This window comes from Moschus berezovskii, chromosome 10, assembly GCF_049115385.1.
Source record: "Moschus berezovskii isolate FMDL1 chromosome 10, NW_MosBer_1.0, whole genome shotgun sequence".
NCBI classification, from domain to species: Eukaryota; Metazoa; Chordata; class Mammalia; order Artiodactyla; family Moschidae; genus Moschus; species Moschus berezovskii.
The window spans coordinates 16774389-16796375 of NC_142469.1; the positions used below are offsets into that span (position 1 = coordinate 16774389).

The 21987-nt window shown below is 45.2% G+C and overlaps 1 protein-coding gene across 3 annotated transcripts in view; it reads left to right on the forward strand.

The window, feature by feature from the left end:
• KCNQ5 (potassium voltage-gated channel subfamily Q member 5) overlaps positions 1-21987 on the forward strand; it is a 612868-nt gene that overhangs the window by 528326 nt on the left and 62555 nt on the right. Inside the window, exons 9-10 of one of the 3 annotated variants that reach the window (XM_055433895.2) lie at positions 1706-1732; positions 10572-10792. In XM_055433895.2, coding sequence (XP_055289870.1) covers positions 1706-1732; positions 10572-10792 — 248 coding nt within the window. Of the gene's footprint in view, positions 1-1705; positions 1733-6595; positions 6653-10571; positions 10793-21987 lie in introns of all 3 variants that reach the window. The other 2 variants (XM_055433894.2, XM_055433896.2) reach the window with 2 other exon arrangements.

Here is a 21987-nt window from a genome sequence, read left to right on the forward strand (position 1 = left end):
TGCCGAGTGTCCCCACCACACCCAGCCCATCGCCCTCACAGACCTCTCTGGTGACAGCCCTATTCTGGGGAAACAGGCCCTCTATCTAAATTCTTATAGGTCGTTAAGAGAGAGATAACAAGAAAAACTTCCTAAGACTTCCATTTCTTAAAAAATAATAATCAGCCTGAGGCTCAAGAGGGAGGGCATATAGGTATCCCTATGACTGATCCTTGCTGATCTATGGCAGAAACCAATACAATATTGTCATTATCCTTCAATTAAAAATAAAGAAAGAAAATAATAATCAGCCTGGATTTATCCTCATGCCAGAGACACACTTTGGGGTGCCAGATTCTGGGAGTGCCACATTCTGCTCCTCTACAGCACCTCCTGGGCCACAGTGCTGCTCTGGGGATAGGGAATGCAGCAATGGTGGAGGAGGAAAACCAAGAGAATCGCGGGCTGAGCTCAGGGGGTCTAAATGCAAGAGATACTGGAAAGAGACAGTAAAAATAAATGAGCAAAATATACAGTAGAGTAGATGATGCTAAGCGCTAAAGAGAAAAGTAAAGTAGCGGGGGAATTACAGGGGCATTGGGGGCTATGATTTTAAATAGCTGGTCAAGGGAGAGATTATATTATCAATGGCAGGAGCAGCAACAATGACTTTGTTATCAGTAAAGACCGAAGCCTGAGATCTTGTCCTCCCAGTGAGAGACACCATGGGCTGCCTTGACTGCGCATCGTTATCCCAGGGAGAAGGATGATGGAACAGCTGTGAGGGGGCAGGGGCAGAGATGCTTCTCAGACCTTCTGGACACTCTCCTTTCTGATCCAGTTTGTCTGCTGCGTGCACTTTTGAGGTCTTAGCAGTTGCAAAGTTTTAATGACAGAAGGCTTTAGGGAAGGAACACTTTTCTTGATTTTCATCTCAAAGAGAGTGAAGGCTGTGCAGGGGGTGAAGCACAGGTAACTGTGCTATTTGGGGAAATAAGTCAGATAGTTTATGAAGCCGTGTGGATCATCAAGCTCCCCAGGGCCACATGGCACCTTAGCGAGTTAGAATTTAGAGTTTTCAATGTCAAGGCCTTCCATTTATTCATAAGAAAACTGAGACCCACAAGAAAGTGAACCACGTGCCCAAGGACACACAGCTCATTTACAAAGAGTGGGGACCCTACACCATGTTGGGTAGACCGGAACTTGCTAGAACGGTTTATTAGACCACCCAACACTAAGCTAGGTTGTCTGTGTGCATAATTTCCTGCAAGGAATTCATATTTTTAAAAAAACAAACAAATCTGACTCAACAACTCATTAACATACAAAACCACAGTCACACATGAACTAAAGCAGATTAAATAGCCCCAAAGTCTGCCTGACCCACAGGGACTCCAGCTTCAGTGTAACCAGCACAGCAGTTCTAAGAGTCTCTACTGATGCTGGTTAGGTCAGAACCACTGTTTCCCAAACCCTGGATGACTTTGGCTGATGAAGACTCTATGGCTTTCGGTCACATGTGGGCGGTATCTCACGTTTGTGGCACAAAGAACGCAAGTTAGAAATTTGGGTACATTTATGATGAAGTGTTTTGCTTCTATGACTCTTGCTGGAAAAGAAAGGATTAATCAAGGTACTTGATTCCCCAGTTTGGTCATTATCAAGTGCTGTAAATATTTTCACCATGTAACATCATTTTTCTTCTGTCTGCACGCACCTGAAGGAAAGAGCAAGGGGAAGCTTCAAGCAGGTTTGTAATTTCTGTTCTGCTGCGTGTTTGTTGGTAAATCTGATCCCTCACCTATGTTTTAAATGTATCTCATCTGAGAAAAATTGATCAACAAATGCAAGGTGATTAAAAGTGACCTTTCATAAGATTGCCTGCAAAGGTTGCTGTTTTATTGATTTCCCCCGCCCTTGGGAGTGCCTTTCCCTAAATCACTCAATTACTTTTTACAATCTGCAGAGCATGGGACATTCTGGGGAAAAAATATAATAATTATGGTCTTTGGTTGTTCCTTGCTGCTGTTTTCCCAGAGTCTGACTGAGTATTCAAATCCCATGAAGCAGGATAAGATCCACTCCCTTCACCAGGCTCCTTCTTTTAGAGTGAGAAACTGCATGGTTTGGGGCAGGGGGTGGGAAGGAACACTGTGTTCAGGAGGTAAGGACAAGCTCTATGCGACGTCTCCAGCTCGTTCAGAACTCAGGCACCCTAATCCTTTAGTTAGGAAGAAGATAATCCTCCCGGACACGTCACCAAATGAAGTTCACTGTACGGTCATTCTTCCGTGCCTTAGAAGGAAATGCTTTATCAGATTAAGTAGCAGAAAGCTAGACCCAGAGGGAACAGGAACTGACAGAGCACATTTTTACCTGGGTTCATGACTGCCAAGAAGGATCTGGGTTTGGGAACAGAACCCAGGAGAGAGCCGTGTGGATCCCAGCCCAGTTGGGGTGAGGAGGGTCAGAGAAGAGCCAGCAGGGAGTCCCAGCCCCCTGGGATTCCTTCCCATGAGGGATGCAAGGCTTTTCAAGTCATCCACCCATCCCAGGAATGAAGAAACACAGGCACCCCCCTGCCCCGGGCTGGCCCCTGAGTGGGGAGCCAACAGGGGTCCAGGAATTGTGTCATTAGCTTTGTGCTGTTATATGAATGATCGTTATATATTTATCATGATGTATTTATTCACTCCTGAAATCAGAGTTTCGAGTTCTCTAGAGGTGATGAATCTCTGGGTCATCCATTTCTGCATTATCTCAATCAACACTTAAAACGATTATGAACAGCAACAAAGAAGCCTCTGTTTATGATGAGAGGTAGATGTGATTGGACGTACCCACTTAGCGGGGTAGGGAAGCCCACATGGGTTCCGGCACTGGAGACGCTTCTTTTACGTGGCAGATACAGAGTAAAGGCAGAAGGCGGTGGAGCTCTCCAGGTGGTGTTTCCAGAAAGTTTTAGTGGCTCGAAGAGTTGCTCTTCACTTTAGAGGTATTTGTGCCCAAAGAGAAAAACTGGCCTTTAGACACTGGATGAGGTGGGCTGAGCAGCTGTGCCCCTCGCATCCTGCTTTGTGTAGACTCCACGCAACCCCACTCTACACTTGGGTGGGAATTCTACTCGAGACAAGTCACACGAAATAGTCACTGTGAGCCGCTTTGGTCATTCGAAGTTTTCTGTGTCTTGAGAGCCATCGATTACAGATCATCTCAAGGAGGAGCCTGTCAATTTATAGTCAGTGTGAAAAAAAAAAAAACAGACCCCATCGTCTCCAAGTCCTCAGGGCAGAGACCCTCTTTGGCAGGGATGACCTGAAAAGCAGGTCACCTGTCTGGATTTCGTCCTCCAGAGGGGACATCTGTAAACCTTGTGGCGGCTTTGCTTCAGCACAGCCGTGAGTGAGGGGCCACCCTGGGCTGACAGCGACACGGCCTTTCTCCAAAGATCACCGAGGCAGAGGGCACAGGCAGAACTCTGGTGGGCAGGCTGCCATCCCACTGTCCAAACACGAACGGACCAGATTAGGACCGAATGCTCTAAACGCCGTGATGCCCGTGTTACTTATGTGCCTAAAACGTTACATTGTGTTTACCTGAACATCATATAACATGTTCATATACCTAAAGTGTTAAGATCTACTCTGCCACGGCTGGGGCTGAGTCTGTCCAAGATTACCCACCCCCTGTAGACTGGTACTTGGGCCTTCCCTGGTGGCTCAGCGGTAAAGAATCCATCTGCAATGCAGGAGACACGGGAGACGCAGGTTTGATCCCTGGATCAGGAAGATCCCCTGGAGGAGGAAATGGCAACCCACTCCAGTATCTTTGCCCGGAGAATCCCCATGGACAGGGAAGCCTGGTGGGCTACAGTCCATAGGGTCACAAAGAGTCAGACACCACTTAGTGACTAAGCAGCAAAAACACAGACTTCCATTGAGCCGCACTGCTGGCTCAGAGAATCACACAGAGACAGCGAGCTTCTCCACAGTCTTTGAACATTTGGCAAAAACGACCGTGAACACCCCGCATGTTGCTGTGTGGCACGCGTCTTGCTTCACGCTCCCCTGGCACACACTGGGGTGTCCTGTGAGCCAGCCCACATATCATGGCACCATGTGTGAAGCCATGATGGGGAATGTGCTCCATAAACACTTCTTGGGTGGCATAATAAAATACCCCTGACCTCTAGTACTTTACGTGAAGAGACAGAAAAGACCAACAAGAGAGGTCAAGAGGAGGAATATAAAAAGAGAGAAAAGGAAAAGTTAACAACACTCCAGTCATCTGAAGGAAATAAGCTGCAGTCCCATTTTAATGTGGCCTTTGCTTCCCCCGCTGTGACCCCCAGGCAGTGACGTGTTCACCGCAGATGCAGACAGGTTGTAGTAACAACAGCAGCACCAGCCCAGGAAGTAACAACTCTGCCCTCCCTCGAGCAAGTGTGCACAAAGGAAGTGCATCCTGATGATAATTCTCCCTCAGAAGCAGCAGCTCTGGGCCCGGTTCAGACCCGCTAATAGCACTGCTTTGGCTTCAGCTATACCACTGTAATTCAGATAAGGGAGCGTGGATACACTGCCTCCAACCCTGTTATCCTGCAGAGCCTGGAACCTCCTAAATGCTTCCTCAAGGGACCTCTTTGTAAATGCTAAGAGCTGGGAGTGACCCAGAAGTATGAGAGTCTACCCAGCAGCCAGCACCGCCCCCACTGAGGGGCCAGGACAGTAGACCAGACCTCTTTCTACACACTCATCTACACCCCTGGGGAACTGGGTTCCCTGCTTCCGGACCTTCTTGGGAGAAGATTTTGTCTTCCTACATGAAGGTTAGCTTGTAGTTTCTAAAAACTCATGCACAGCCTCTCAGGCTAAGGAAAGGCACCCAGTCCCAAGATGGTGACCAATTCAAAAATCTTCTTTAGAAATACAAAACATCAGCCTCCAGGAGAGCTTGCTAATCTAGCTTAGCTGAACAAGAATGACCATGATACCAGGTCAGGTGTGAATCACCCTCCATCTCAGCCAACCCTGCCCTGTTCCTCTTCTGAAGCCAAAAACACTGCTTCTTGGGTATCGTTCAGTTGTTGACTTTTTCCTTTCCACTGAAACAGTTTTCATCCCATGTGTGATGGTAAATGGTGTCTACTGATTTTATTCTCAGTAATCATCCCACTGAGTAACTTTTCCCACTCATTTTATAAGCTGGGCAGTTCTCCGTTTGGGTACAAATGGCCACTTTACAAGGACAGAATGTCCCTGTAAACGCATCCAGCATCCTCACCTTCCTCTCTGCCGCCTCCACCAAGCTGACTAGGCTGTGAGTTAGCTATCACAATGGTACGAGAAAGCTCTTACTTCTTCCTACCTGTTGAGGTTTTATTGCTCCAAGGACAGATCATACATCAGAGGTTTGGGGATTATCCATAAATCTCCCTGCCTCTGCTAACCCTGTCTGCTTAATCAAGACTCAATGACTGTAAGCCTGCTTTGTAGTTAACCTGCCTTAATGCAGTTCATGAGGCATTAAGAGAGCCCTGCCAGACTTCTTAGTAGACTCTCTGAAGTTGCTTTAACAGGTGCTTGTGAGACAGTTATAAAGATGCGTGTCTTAAAAGTTAAAGCATAAGCAAGACTCTTATTACATTACATTCTGTGCTGCGGTCCACAGGGTGCTTTGCCCGAACTGTTCCTGCACAGTTGCCTTTATTAGATTCTGAGAAGTGTGACTCTCAGGAGAGAACGCGACAGCACTGATGGAAACACCACGCTCTTCTATTTATTCTGCATTCATTTTCCATTATTTATATGTCTTTCTTTTGTGTGCAGCGAATGATCTGCATGGGCTGTTAAACTAAACTCAGGGAAACGACTTCTTTTTTCGGCACAGTCAACTTGTGTCCTTATCGGCAAAAGGTTAGGTTGTTGCAAAAACAATTTTTTTCAAAATAGTCTCTCCTTCTGTTCACATTTATTGATTGAAGGAAAGGATTTAGTCTTTGAAAAGTGCACTGTAAGAGTTAATATAAGAAAAATGCTCTTTTTCTTACAAACTAGCAACCTAGAATATTTCCTTCTATCTTTTAGAACATGTTCTATCTGACAATTGGTTCCTTATATTTACAGCTTCAGGTTTCATACAAACAAGAACTTTTTTATTTCAAGGTGGATTCTTTACCAGCTGAGCTATCAGGGAAGCCCCTATTTCAAAGCAATTAATGTTATCTACTTCATTGGTTCCTATAAAGATTTTAATAGTTCTAGAATATTTTATTCCTCAATCATCTATACCGTGTTGCACTGTTACTTAAACGGTTGCTATACTCTAAAATATTTATATTCTTATTTTTGTATGTAGCAGATGCTAAGACATCAACTACCATCATTTGGAATGCCTGCTTCAAATCTAATTATTTCTTAACCATTAAGAACGTGGCACCCATTTTGAGCAGCATAATTAATTTCAGTTTGTCCTTCGTGTTTAAATAGTCCATGTACTTGCATATGAATAACGAGGAAACCAAATGGCTTTGTTTTTCAAGACCACAAGCCCCTGAGCCCTTTCCCAGTTGCGACCGCCTAGTAACGAGCTGCTGTCTCCCCCTCACTCCTAGTCAGGTCTGTAGTCATAAGCAGAAGCTCTTCAGAATACACACCTCATGGAAGCAGAGGTACCAGCATCCTGGCTGCTGACATGAGATCTGAGAATGCCAACTAACTCAGGTGCATGAGCAGGTCACCCCGCCCTCTACTGAGCCCTGCTCAGACTCACTCTTCTGAGGACTCCTGAATGAGGTTTCCAGCCCGCTTGTATTCCTCCCGCTGCCTGCTGTCTGCTTGGATCCCCTGTGCCCTGGGGATGAACTAGCAGGTCCGAGTGGTCCCTCCTGGTGGTGGACGATGCTGAGCTGTGCACGCACCGAGTTGTCCTGGCTCCACTGCGCTGCCGAATTGTGCAAGGGGCGAGAATTTGCAGGAGGCTTATCCTATGAAGGGCTGAAGCCCTTATTAAACATAACAATAACTACAGCATTCTGAGTCCAAGAGGATTACCATGGGGATGCTGTGATGTCACCCAGTCCCTGGCAGGGATCCCCCAGGGGCCTACTGCATGCTGGCCATTTGAGGAACACAAGCATCTGGTCACAAGAACCCCTGCAGGGCAGACATGCCTCTGCCCTAAGACAGCCTGTGGCCGGGGACCAGGGGCTGCACACCGTCAATGACCACAGTCACCTTTTGGTCACTTTCTCCAAAGAGAGGCCTCCTTGTTGTTTCTTGGGGGTAGTCTTTGGCAATCTTTCTAAAAAACACTGTCTCACAAACCTTTCTCAAAAATCACATTCACAGATACCACAAAAAAGCCGAAAAATAATGAAAACGTCACTGGACTAGGGAAGAATATTTTTTTAATCAATGTGTGTTTTCAATAGCAGTCACCTAACCCATTTAATGGCATGCCACTCCAGTACTATTGCCTAGAAAATCCCATGGATGGAGGAGCCTGGTAGGCTGCAGTCCGTGGGGTCACTAAGGGTCGGACAGGACTGAGCGACTTCACTTTCACTTTTTACTTTCACACATTGGAGAAGGAAATGGCAGCCCGCTCCAGTGTTCTTGCCTGGAGAATCCCAGGGACGGGGGAGCCTGGTGGGCTTCCGTCTATGGGGTCACACAGAGTCGGACACGACTGAAGTGACTTAGCAGCAGCAGCAGCAGCCCATTTAACAGTAAGCTCATCAAGGTGCTCTGCTGATTTGCAAAGGGGAAATGAACTACAAAAATTAATAAAAGTAAACTTTTTGTAGGAAAACACAAGAACAGATCTTTGGCTTGGAAAAGAAAATATTGCTTGGCTAAAACGTTCTGGGTTAGGATATTATTCTTAACAGTCATACTGTGTCAAAAGACATATTATGTCAGAAAAAAGAGTGAAAACATTACATCTAATTTAGTGTTTAATGTGTTGCGTTCACGTCAAAATAATTCTCGAGAATATTTTAACATTAGATGTGGCAAATATTCACATACTTTAGAAGGACAAAAGGGGGAAAGGTACCCAGAACTCATTTATATCAACTCTCACGCCTTACGTAGTACTGAGGTTCAGAAAATATTATTTCCATTTCCCGTTAATTCTCACAGACAATATTAAATGCTTTGTAGAGACAATTTTTAAATATTTTATAAGAGTATTTTTCAAAGTTTTTTGTTATTGTAAATAACATTGGTAGATTTAATGCTGATACCTGTTTTAAATTTTTTTAACATTTTTAGCAACTGAAATTTTAAAAAAACTAAATTTCATATTAAATGGTTTTGTAATGCTTTTATCAGTTTCCTATTCATTCAGTTGGCAAAGGAAAGAGAGCGATCTTGAAAGTTTGAGAAATAATTTGCTATTAACTAAACCCAACCTTCTATAGTAATTAGCATCTGTTAGTTCCAGAAAAGGTAATGGATTAAAGTAAAGTGAGACCACTTATAACGGCAGCTCTGCCGACAGGCCATTCATTAATCTAAATAGAGGTGCATAGGTGCGTTCCTGAACCAGATCATTATACATTTAAATAATGGAACAGATGGCCAAAACTGAAAAGAGGTTTGTAGTTTCTACTATTAAGGGAAAAAAACAAAAAAGCTTGAAAAGAGTGGGCACTTTGAGCACCATACCTTTGAGGGTTTGTTTAAATATTGTGAGCTTTGGATGACATGGAGAATGCAGCCTGGGCATAAGAAGATGCAGTTTTATACGTTATTGTCGTTGAATGAATCCATCATTTAATCACATGTTTGTCAACTGCAGAGAAGGCCCTGCCTGATAGGACTGTGTTAATGAGCCCTGACCGTCTGCCCTGCCTGCCCTCTGCATGCGCCCCAGCAGTCCTGCCTGTGTCTGCCCTTCCGCACAGAGCTGTCAGCTACATGCCAGCACATGTGTCACGACCCGGACGGGCTGACCGCTGTACTCATTGCTTGATGTGTTTTCAGATAAACACACAGAAAACACGGTGTCCTCCTGGCACATCATTTGTTAAGCAGCTAGGCGTGGAAAAATCAATGTTACTGTGCTTGTTAGCTACAAGACACAGACCAGCTAAACACATTTGCTGTTGGCAAGCTGTCACTGGCAGAAAGCACAAAAGAGAGTGCTCCGTGTGCTCTCAGAGAATCCCTGTCCATAAGAACTCTGTCTCCATGTCCCACAAAGGCTGCATCTGGACAGTGGGCCTCAGATTCATCCAGTCCACTGCTTCAGGCCTGAGAGCCCTGGGCCTCTCGATCCATAAGGAAATCACTTTTATTTTTTCCCATAAAAATATAAATGCACTCTTTTTTGTATTTATTTTTGGAATAGGGTTGATTTAAAACATTTGTTAGTTTCTGCTGCACAGGAAAGATGATCAGTTATATATGCATCCCCTCTTTTTTAGATTCTTTTCCCATATAGACCATTACAGAGTATTGGGTAGAGTTCCCTGTGCTATATAGCAGGTCCTTATTAGTTATCTGTTTTACATATAGTAATGTGTATATGTTAGTCCCAATAACCCACCTATTCTTCTCCCCACAGCCTCACTTTGTAATGAATAACACAGTCCTTTATAAATGAACAGGAACACAAAACTTTGTACAGTTCACCTGATCCCCATAAGAGTCCCTCAGCCACGTTGCTATTTTTATCTTTGAGTTATAAGACAGGCCTCCAAACCCAGGTCTCTGATTCCAGCCTGCCGTCCCGGCACCTCATACCCCACTCACACTCAGGAAGGCCTGGAGGCTGCCTTGTTAGCACTTCCTTTATCAACCAACCACAGTTCAGGCCAAGCTGGCATCTGAGAACTGCATGTGAACAAATGCAATTCACCAGGAGCTGCCACAGCAAATCATAGCGTGTCTAATAGCAGGAGTCTGCTGGTGAACACGACACCTCATTCTGCTAATCCATCCTCTGGTTCCTTATAAGCTGAAGCTGTGCTACCTTGGGTGGATTTTGTCTGGCAAGAATAAATGTGGTGTTAAGTGCTACGTGTCTAATACTGTCTGCAGTACTGCCAGCTGCTCTGGGACTGCATGGATCTGGAAGTCATAATCTCGCCTGGAATATAAAATGCATGCAAACTACGTGTGCATGTGTAACTGTCATCTCTGTTTTCCTGTAGAAATATTTTAGACTTTTCAGAGATATGCTCCCAAATTTAAAAAAATAAACTTTTTTTTTTTTAAGTTTCAAAAGTTGAGGTTAAAGCTAAAATCTGTCTCTAAGGCGAACACCAAACCAGTTCTGGGGTCTTTCCAGCGTCATGGTGCACAAACCGCAGTGCTAGATCTCAGGCCTTTGTTGAATCCAGGAAGGGTACGCAAAACCGTGGGATGAGCTGGACTAGAGATGAATGCAGAGAGATTAAAGACAGCTCAAATTTTCAATAAGGGGAAATGTATCACTGTGCCCCTACTTGCTAGAAACATTTCGTTTCATGCAGTATGTGATCTATCTGTCGATCGTGTGCACAGTTGCATCAGCGCATTGACGCAGGTGGGTGGGCGGCGCTGCCTGAAATGCACTAACGCCGCCCCTGTCGCCCGCAGCCAGAAGCTCAGCTTCAAGGAGCGCGTGCGCATGGCCAGCCCTCGTGGCCAGAGCGTCAAGAGCAGACAGGCGTCGCTGGGCGACAGGCGCTCCCCCAGCACGGACATCACAGCTGAGGGCAGCCCCACCAAAGTGCAGAAGAGCTGGAGCTTCAACGACCGCACGCGCTTCCGGCCCTCCCTGCGCCTGAAGAGCTCGCAGCCCAAGCCGGTGGTGGACGGTGAGTTACCCCTGTCTCTCCATAACCACCTACTGTTACACTAACGCAAGGACCAAGTGGCAAATTCTGCCTGGTACCACTTGGAGAGAGGGCAGGAAGCAACCCCAAGGAAAGAACTGTGCGTTTGTTGCTTGTTTTCTTGGAAGTTTGTCTGCCTTGGGCAAGTGTACAGAAGTTGACTTTTGCAGGCACGTTTGGCAGCTGGGTCTACATTGCAAGGAAGTCAGAGACAGTGGTGTTCATTCTTCTCTGGTACCTACAGCATAGCGTTACTTCTCAGGTAGGTCGGGGTCAGGTCAACAGGACAGTGCTACTGATGCAGATTGTATCCAACCTGCAAACTCACCAAGATGGCCAGGGTCTCAGGACCCCCGAGACGCAGGAGGAAGGGCCAGTAGAAAAGGAGGTGCTGGTCCTTTTCTACTGAGCACTGTTTTTCCCTCCATCAGGGGCCAACTGCTCTTCTTCCTTAGAGAGAGTCTTGTTGAAAGTTCTTATCTAATGATAACTGGAATTTGAGTTCTTCTCCCAAAATAAATTAACCTATTTTATTAACTATATTAAGGGGCAGAAGCTTCCTTTGCCAACACATTTTACTGAGTGCCATACAATTTCCATGTTTATGAAATAAAACCTTCTTTTTCATTTTGGCTTTCCTTTTAAGAATGCCCCCTGGGATCTCTTATCCTGGGCAAAGGACCAAAATCAAATCGCATCTTCCATTAATGCATAAAAGCTTGCAAAGGCCATCAGCCCCCTGTGCTCACCCCCCAGGCAGAACCTGAATTTTCCCAGGCCCTGAGAGCCCGCGGGATAAAATTAACAACCCAGGTCTTGATCACAGTGACCTCAGGTTCCCTCGGTCCCAGGTCCCTCCCAGCCCATTCAGAGTTCCTCGGGCTGCCCTCCCTCCACTCTCAGGGGATCCCCCAGAGTCCCCTCCACACACCTCCCACTCTGCACACCTTTGGACACCCTCCAAGCAGTGCCAGAGGTTAACCCGATGTGGCCACTCCTGATGGAGCTTGCAGCTCCCTTCTGCACTGCACACTTGACCCCTCTCCCACCTGCCCAGGCTCCCCTCCACTGCCACTGTGCTGAGATGGGAAGGGCTCTCTGCCCAGCACTGTACCTGCATGCTAAGTCGCTTCAGTCACGTGCAACATTTTGTGACCCCCACCAGGCTCCTCTGTCCATGGGATTCTCCAGGCAAGAATGCTGGCGGAGGTTGCCATGCCTCCTCCAGGGGATCTTTCTGACTGTACACCCCACACCAAGTCCCCAAGTACCCAGAGTCACTGGCGGCACAGCTTTCAGCATCCTCTGGTTTCCTCACTCTCCTCCCTAGGAATTTGGCTGAAAGCCCATGAACAGCTGAGTCGAGAGTTACCAGTAACAAGGCTTATGGAGCACTCAAAATAGACTTGCTGAATATAAATGGACACACATTTCTGGAAGGCAAGTTGGCAAAAGATACCAAAGCCTTTACATCTGCCTGACTCGGATGCCTCCCACCCTGCAAATCCATTTCTAATTCCATTTCTAGCAATTCCATATCCTAGAAGTGAAGTAGCATGCATACAATATAATGAAGTAACAGACATTAGAAAAGATGCTATAAGTCTAAAATTATTGAAATAGAAAAAGGATCACAAAAAAATAAATTATTCCATTTTGGCTGTGTGTGTGTGTGTGAATTCATGTGTTTATAGTAAAAGTTCTGGAGAGATTTATAACAGTGAATGAACAGTTACCTCCAAATGGCGACATCATAGTTGTATTATGTTTGTTCATATGTATTATTTTGTTCATATGTATTATCTATTATTTCTACAATGAGCATGTATAGCTTTTGTGATAAGAAAACAGAAGAGGATTTTCTATTAAAAAATCGAGTCCTCCTTTCAGACGCGGCCTCTTTCCTTCCCCATGGTGGAATGTTGGTGGTACTCCCGTTGGTCCTGTCCCCATGTTGGTCCAGCTGGTGGCACCAAACCCTTCTCCTTAGCCCAAATTCCCCCTTATCTTGGTGCTGACACGACCCTATGCTGTGTGTGGACGTGAATTGTCTAATGACGTTTGACAGCTCCTACTACAAACAGACCCCTTCATGAATCACAGCCTGGTCACGGCAAAGGGCTTCCATAAGTTGAGGTATGAGTCTTGCCATGCAGGGCCACTCAAGACAGATGGGTCATAGTGAAGAGTTCTGACAGAATATGGTCCAGTGAAGGAGGGAATGGAAAACCACTCCAGTTACTGAGAGAACACCTAAACGGTATGAAAGGGCAAAAGAGATATGACACCTGAAGAGGAGGGCCCCAAGTCAGAAGGCATCCAATATGCTACTCGAGAAGAACAGAGGGCAGTCACCAGTAGCTCCAGAGAGAACACAGGCTGAGCCAAAGCAGAAACGACACTCAGGTATGGATGTGTCTGGTGCTGAAAGTAAAGTCTGATGCTGTAAAGAACAGTATTGTATAGAAACCTGGAATGTTAGGTCCCTGAATCAAGGTAAATTGGAAGTGGTCAAATAGATGTCAAGAGTGAACATCGACATCTTAGGAAGCAGTGAACTAAAATGGACAAGAGTGGGTGAATTTAATTCAGATGATCATTGTATCCGCTACTGTGGGCAAGAACCCTTTGAAAGATATAGAGTAGCCATTGTAGTCAACAAAAGATTCTGAAATGCAGTACTTGGGTTCAATCTCAAAAGTGGCAGAAATGTCTCGGGTCATTTCCAAGGGAAACCACTCAACATCACAGTAATCCAAGTCTGTGCCCTGACCAGTAGTGCTGAAGAAGTTGAGTGACCAGTCTATGAAGACCTACAAGACCTTCTAGAACTAACACCAGAAAAAGATCTCCTTTTCATCACAGGGGACTGGAATTCAAAAGTAGGAAGCCAAGAGATACCTGGAGAAACAGGCAAGTTTGTCCTTGGAGTACAAAATGAAGCAGGGCAAAGGCTAACAGAGTTTTGTCAAGAGAACACACTGTTCATAACAAACGCCTTTTTCCAACAGCACAGGAGACATTTTTACACATCAGTCCAGTTCAGTCACTCAGTTATGTCCGACTCTTTCGACCCCATGGTCTGTAACACACCTGTCCATCACCAACTCCCAGAGCTTGCTCAGACTCATGTCCATCGAGTTGGTGAAGTCATCCAACCATCTCATCCTCTGTTGTCCCCTTCTCCTCCTGCCTTCAGGGCTTTCCCAGCATCAGGGTCTTTTCCAATAGGTCAGTTCTTCACATCAGGTGGCCAAAGTATTGGAGTTTCAGCTTCAACATCAGTCCTTCCAATGAATATTCAGGGTTGATTTCCTTTAGGATGGACTGGTTTGATCTCCTTGCAGTCCTAGGGACTCTCAAGAGTCTTCTCCAACACCACAGTTCATAAGCATCAATTCTTCAGTGCTCAGCTTTCTTTATAGTCCAACTCTTACATCCATACATGACCACTGGAAAAACCATAGCTTTGACTAGATGGACCTTTGTTGGCAAAGTAATGTCTCTGCTTTTTAATATGCTGTCTAGGTTGGTCATAGCTTTCCTTCCAAGGAGCAAGCATCTTTTAATTTAACGGCTGCAATCACCATCTGCAGTGATTTTGGAGCCCAAAAAAATGAAGTCCTTCATTGTTTCCCCATCTATTTGCCATGAAGTGATGGGACCAGATGCTATGATCTTAGTTCTTTGAATGCTGAGTTTTAAGCCAACTTTTTCACTCTCCTCTTTCACTTTCATTAAGAGGCTCTTTTGTTCTTCTTCACTTTCTGCCATAATGGTGATGTCATCTGCATCTCTGAGGTAATTGGTATTTCTCCCAGCAATCTTGATCCCAGCTTGTGCTTCATCCAGACCAGCATTTTGCATGATGTCACACATGGATATCACCAAATGGTCAATACAGAAATGAGACTGATTATATTCTTTGTAGCAAAAGATGGAGAAACTCTATATAGTCAGCAAAACAACTCCTGGAGCTGACTGTGACTTAGAGCTCCTTATTGCAAAATTCAGAATTAAAAGAAAGAAAACCATTATTCTATTCAGATATAACCTCAGTCTAATCACTTATGATTATACAGTGAAGGTGATGAATAAATTCAAGAGATTAGATCCAGTAGACAGAGTATCTGAAGAACTATGGACAGAGGTTCCTAAAATTGTATAGGAGGCAATGACCAAAACCATCTCAAAGAAAAAGAAAATGCAAGAAGGCAAAATGGCTGTCTGAGGAGGCTTTACAAATATCTGAGAAGAGAAGTGTAAAGCAAGGGAGAAAGGGAAAGATATACCCAACTGAATGCAGAATTCCAGAGAATATTCAAGGGGAGATAAGAAGGCCTCCTTAAATGAACAATGCAAAGAAGTAGAGGAAAACAATAGACTGGGAAAGACCAGAGATCTCTTCAAGAAAACTGGAGAGATCAAAGGAACATTTCATGTAAGGCTGAGCATGATAAGGACTGAAACAGTAAGTACAGAAGCAGAAGAGATAAAGAAGAGGTGGCAACAATACACAGAAGAATAAAACACAAAGGGTTTTAATGACCCAGATAACCATGATAGTGTGGTCTCTCACCTAGAGCCAGACATCCTGGACAGTGAAGTTAAGTGGGCCTTAGGAAGCATTACTATGAGCAACGTTACTGGAGCTGATGGAATTTCAGCTGAGCTGTTTAAAATCCTAGAAGTTAATGCTGTTAAAGTGCTGCACTCAATATGTCAGCAAATTTGGAAAACTCAGCAGTGACCATAGGACTGGAAAAGGAATTTTCATTCCAGTCCCAAAGAAGGGCAGTGCCAAAGTATGTTCACACTACCATACAATTTCACTCATTTTGAATGCTAGTGAGATTGTGCTCAAAAATCCCTCAAGCTAGGTTTCAATAGTACATGAACCAAAAACTTCCAAATGTATAAGCTGGATTTAGAAAAGACAGAGAAATCAGAGATCAAATTGCCAACATTCATTGGTCATAGAGAAAGCAAGGGAATTTCAGAAAAACATCTACTTCTTCATTGACTATGCTAAAGCCTTTGACTGTGTGGATCACAACAAATTGTGGAAAATTCTTCAAGAGATGGGAATACCAGGCCACTTTACCTGTCTGCTGAGAAGCATGTATATGGGTCCAGAAGCAACAGTTAGAACTAGACATGGAAAAACTGACTGTTCAAAATTGAGAAAGGAGTATGACAACGCTGTATATTGTCACCCTACTTATTTAACTTCTATGCAGAGCACATCATGCAAAATGCTGGACTGGATGAATCATACCCTGGAATCAAGAGTGCTGGGAGAAATATCAATAACCTCATATATACAGATGACACCACCCTTCTGGCAGAAAGTGAAGAGGAACTAAAGAGCCTTATGATAAGAGTGAAAGCTGTGAAAAAGCTGGCTTAACTCAACATGCAAAAAGCTAAGATCATGGCATCCAGTCCCATCACTTCATAGCAAATAGAAGGTGAAAAGTGGAAGCAGTGACAGACTGTATTTTCCTGGGTTCCAAAATCACTGCAGATGGTGACTTTAGCCAAGAAATTAAAAGATACTTGCTCCTTGGAAGGAAAACTATAAGAAATCTAGACAGCATATTAAAAAGCAAAGACATTACTTTGCCGACAAAGGTCTGTCTAGTCAAAGCTATGGTTTTTCCAGTAGTCATGTGTGGATGGGAAAGTTGGGCCATAAAGAAGGCTGAGTGCCCAAGAATTGATGCTTTTGAACTGTGGTGCTAGAGAGGACTCTTGAGAGTCCCTTGGACTGCAAGGAGATCAAATCAATCAGTCCTAAAGGAAATCAACACTGAATATTCATTGGAAGGACTGATGCTGAAGCTGCAACTCTATTACTTTGGCCACCTGATACAAAGAGTCAACTCACAGGAAAAGATTCTGATGCTGGGAAGGATCGAAGGCAAAAGGAGAAGTGGGCAGCTCCCGCCCGAGGTTCCTACATGGTGGAAACACATCTAATGCCCCAGGTAGTCCACACCCTTCCTCCATGTCTTCAGAAAGCACATGCCTCCATGCTGTGAACTCCTTACAGTTGGTTGAACATATCTAAATATAAAAGTCATAGAATCCAGATGGAAAATGAATTCTCCTTGCATGTTTGGCCAGAGGGAAAGCATTTTTCAAAGATTCCTAGAGTCAGCTCTGTCCATCACACTATTTCAAGTTACTGCAAAAATGCCTCAGAGGTCAGACAGAAACAGAAGTCCTTCTGTCTCCAGATCACAAATTGGAAAGATCTCCCACCATCCACTTTCTGCATCATTTTGTATAAATGCGTTTCTGTTTGGTGGAAAGAAACTGCTTTTCCCTGGTTGATGCCTGGCTGAATTGGTCGTGAATTCCCCAAGTAACCAGAGGCCAACTGCTGTCGTATTGAAGTAGCTTTGCTGGCCACCTACCCACAAGAGACTGTGACCCCCCCAAGTCCTTACTGTACCCAGTAGCCCAGAACCATGACCTCTGACTCACCTCAACCTTGGGAACAGAGAAATTTTCTTTATAGAAAAAAAAAAAAAAAACTGAAGTAGCTATCAAATAAATGTAGACTTCAATTTTTACATTTTTATTTATGGTGCCAGTCCAGGTTTTAAGTATTTCTAAAATCCACTTATCATAGAAAATAATATATAATACTGCATCTAGCTCCTGATTATTTCAGATCTCTTTGCTCATTCACTTCTGGGGCTCTTTTATTCTGCTTCTTTTTTTCCTTTATATACATTAGGCATTTCAGTGCCCACTAACAGCTCAGGGAAAGTAGATGAATAGCATTAAGAAAAATAAAAACTTACACTGGCCTTGAAGTTATTAAATAAGTTACATTTGAAAAATAATGGGCCTGTAACTGAAAGATAACATAAAAAAATAAATTTAAGGTTAATCTGTAAATCGTAATGAAAGTGAAATTGAAAAAGTGAAAGCCTCTCAGTCGTATCCATCTCTTCGTGACCCCATGGACAGTATCCCACAGGGCTCTCTGTCCATGGAATTCTCCAGGTCAGAATACTGGAGTGGGTAGCCATTCCCTTCTCCAGGGGACCTTCCAAACCCAGCGGTCAAACCCAGGTCTCCCGCGTTGCAGGTGTATTCTTTACCACCTGAGCCACCAGGGAAGCCCAAGAATACTGGAGTGGGTAGCCGATCCTGTCTCCAAGGAATCTTCCTGACCCAGGAATCGAACCAGGGTCTCCTGCATTGCAGGCAGATTCTTTACAAGCTGAGCTACCATGGAAGCCATGTAAATTTTAATAATTTCTGCCAAATCTGATATCCTTTACTACAGAGGACTTTCCAGATGTTGCAGTGGTAAAGAATCCGCCACCTGCAATCCAGGAGACTCAAGAAACATGGGTTCAATCCCTACATCGGGAAGATCCCTTGGAGAAGGAAATGGTAAACTGCTCCACTATTCTTGCCTGGAGAATCCCATGGACAGAGGAGCCTGGCGGGCTATAGTCCGTGGGGTTGCAAAGAGTCAGATGCGACTGAGCACACATGTGCCTCACTGCACTGTATGCTCAGAGAGCGGATATACCTGTTGTGCATTGGGTACCTATTTACTACAGATGGCATTACTTTTGTAATTTAATGACTCTTACAAAAGGTTATTAAATATTCTGTGTTGTTTTTATTTGCTATAATTCTGATTAAATTTGCATGTTGCAGTTTAAAAGGGAAGTTTTAAATTCCACAGCCATGTGTACCTGAAAAGTGGACAGTACCAGGCAAATGTTGGCACCGGACATTTAGAGGGAGCAAAAGGAAGAAAAACTATAAGGGACTAGGGCAGTGTTGCCATAGCAAATTTATTTTGACCAATAAGATATGAGGGATTCTCCAGGCAAGAATACTGGAGTGGGTTGCCATTTCCTTCTCCAGGGGATCTTCCTGATGCAGGAATTGAACCCAAGTCTCCTGCATTGAAGGCAGGTTCTTTACCAACTGAGCTATGAGGGAAGCCCTGATGAATAATAATAAGAAATAGAAGTATTCCATTAGCCAGCCAATAATATTTAAGCTTCTTCACATAATCTCAAAATTTAGGTTGGATATGACTTTCTGAGATTCCATATATAATGAGTGTGAGCTGCATGTTTTTGTTTTTTTTTTCTGTGTCTGGGTTATCTCAGTGGCATAATGTCCTCCAGGTCCATCCATGTTGTTGCAAATGGCAGGACGTCTTTCTTTTTTAAGGGTGAGTAATAGGTCTGACGTGCTGTGATTCATGGGGTCGCAAAGAGTCCGACACAACTGAGCAATTGAACTGAACTGAACTGAATACTCCACTGCATAATTTATACTACAACTTCCTTTAACTATATGTTTATGCATATCAAATCATCATGGTGTACTTTTTAAATATGTACAATTTTCATTTTAAAAATACAATAAAAACATTAGGTGGGTTAGAAATGATATTGTATCTCAATGTATGAGAATAATGATGAAAGTGACATTTATTGACTGGCACTGTTCTAAATGCCTGGCTTTTATGATTTCATTTTATTCTTTGAGGGAGGCATGTTGTGATCCCTGTCTTGTGAATGAGGGACCTAAGACCTGCCCAGACCTAACAGCTATGAACGGGGAGCCTGGGGCACCTCCAGACCCTCTGACTTCCTTCCCAGCCTCCTGTGGGACCCATTTGCATCTGGACCCCAGATGTCATATCAGTTTCGCTTAAAGCATCTTTCATTTCCCCTTCTCCCCACTGTTGCTCTTCCCATCTTCACTTGGCCAGATCCCCTCCCTTAGAAACCATTCAGCTTTGCCACCGGCCCACCCACCCTTCTCCCAGCCTGAACTGCCCTCTGAACTGCATTGTATTCAGAGAGTAGAAGATGTGGCAAATTGGGAAAAACGAACTGTCTCTGTATCAGATCAGGCTTCTGGAAGGGGCTGAGGGCCACAGCCATCTGGCCTGTGTCTCAGGCGGGAGGACAATCACGAGGCCATCTGAGGTCTGTTTCCAGATACAAGAGGTGGTGTCAGGAGACAGATCGCGGTCCACACAGGTGATGAGCATATGAAACATGGTAGAAGCAGGTCCACGGAGCACCAGGCAGCCTGAACCCAAAGAATGAAGTTAGGAAGTGCCAAGTCCAGGTTTCTGGCAACTAGTTTGCTATCAAAGAGGCTTTGGTGACAGACCCCGCTATGCTGGGAACACCTTTCAGAGGTGCCTCAAAGAACAGGGCAGTCTGGAGCGAGATAAGGAGGAGCTGCAGTTGGAGCCACCCTGTGGAGCATAAAACAACCTGCTTCCATGCCACACGTGTAACCAATGTGTCTCAATGTGTGTGACCTTGTCTCTGCTCAAGGGAAAGTATTAGTTCTTGTGGGTGATCCTCAGGGTGGTGCTGGCCGCTCTGGGAGACGCGTCCTCGCCGGATGTTTGTGAGAAAGACTGGCAGCGCTGTGCAGGAGACATGTGGAGGTCCCCCGAGTGGAGGAAAAGATAGGAAACGCTTTTCAGTCGTGGGGTCCGCGAGGCCCATTCTTTTGTTCTAGGCCCTGCTGCAAGCTCTCCTCTCTTTGCTTCTCCTCCACTGCCTTTCTCTGGCCCCCAAGCCAGGGTACCTGTCAGGGTGCGTTTGACTGCGTGGCACAAGAGTGAAAGTAAAAGTCTCTCAGTCGTGTCCGACTCTTTGCGACCCCACAGACTATACAGTCCATGGAGCTCTCCAGGCCAGAATACTGGAATGGGTAGTCATTCCCTTCTCCAGGGGATTTTCCCAACCCAGGGATCAAATCCAGGTCTCCCGCAGTGCAGGCGGATTCTTTACCAGCTGAGCCACAGGGAATCCCAAGAATATTGGAGTGGGTAGCCTTTCCTTTCTCCAGGGGATCTTCCTGACCCAGGATTTGAACCCAGGTCTCCCTCATTGCAATGGCAACCCACTCCAGTACTCTCACCTGGAAAATCCCATGGATGGAGGAGCCTGGTAGGCTGCAGTCCATGGGGTCCCACAGAGTCAGACACGACTGAGCGACTTCCCTTTCACTTTTCCTTTCATGCATTGGAGAAGGAAATGGCAACCCACTCCAGTGTTCTTACCTGGAGAATCCCAGGGACGGGGGAGCCTGGTGGGCTGCCATCTATGGGGTCACACAGAGTCGGACACGACTGAAGCGACTTAGCAACAGCAGCTCCCTCTTTGCAGGTGACCAGCTGAGCTCTCAGGAAGAGAAGCAGGTTCCGTTACCCTAACTGGTAATGAAATGTGTAATCGACACCATGGGAAAAGAGCAGCCCCCAGCCAGGATGGGCGCCCTGGCCCCCTTCTCTGGGCTCTCTCTAGTCTCCCTTTCCTCTGCCTGGCTGTAGTCTGGGTGTTGGCTTTCCCCAGGCTGGGAGCCAGACAGCCGCAAGCACTTTCTCCACACACATCACTGAGAGGCACGGAGGGGACTAGCCTGGCTTGGGAGGAACACTGTCCATTCCCGCCTCACTCTGTAGAGGCCGGTCTCATGCCTGAGGAGGAGGGTGGACTCTGGGTCTGGGGTCAGAGTCCCCTGTGGCCCAGGGGTCAGGAAGTGGGGCAGGAGGGGTGACTAAAGAGACGTGAAGCTGTGCGTTTGGGGACTGGCTTTCGGAAGGAAGCCTCTAGTGGTGTCAGAGGCAGCCAAGAAATGGTTCCTACTTGGTGGTGAAGGTGAGGAGGCAGAATGAATGTGTCTGTGCCCAAATATTCCGCCCTTCTGTCACTTCTATTTCTCTGAGTGTCCGAAGGCCAGATTTTTCTGTTTATTATTGCTCTTTCCTCCTTTCTTCCATCACCTAATCTTCATGAGACCATGAGTGCAGACCAGCCTGGTATTTCAAAAGCAGGACAAGGTGGGTAAAGGGAAACCTGAGGAAAAAACAAATAAATTTGAATTTATTTTTTAAATTAATTGATTTATTTTAATTGAAGGCTAATTACTTTACAATATTGTAGTGGTTTTTGCCATACATTGACATGAATAGAATTTAAAGAACACACCAGCCCAGGCTGTGCATTTGCTGTTGCCACTGCCACCCAGGGAAACCTGAGATCGTGGTTCCCTCACTAGCCCCTCACCAGCCCCAGATGTCTCACCCCCTAAGCCGCTGGCCAGCACCCAGGTGAATGACAGCCAATCAGGTCTCACCTAAAATCAGCAAAAGAATA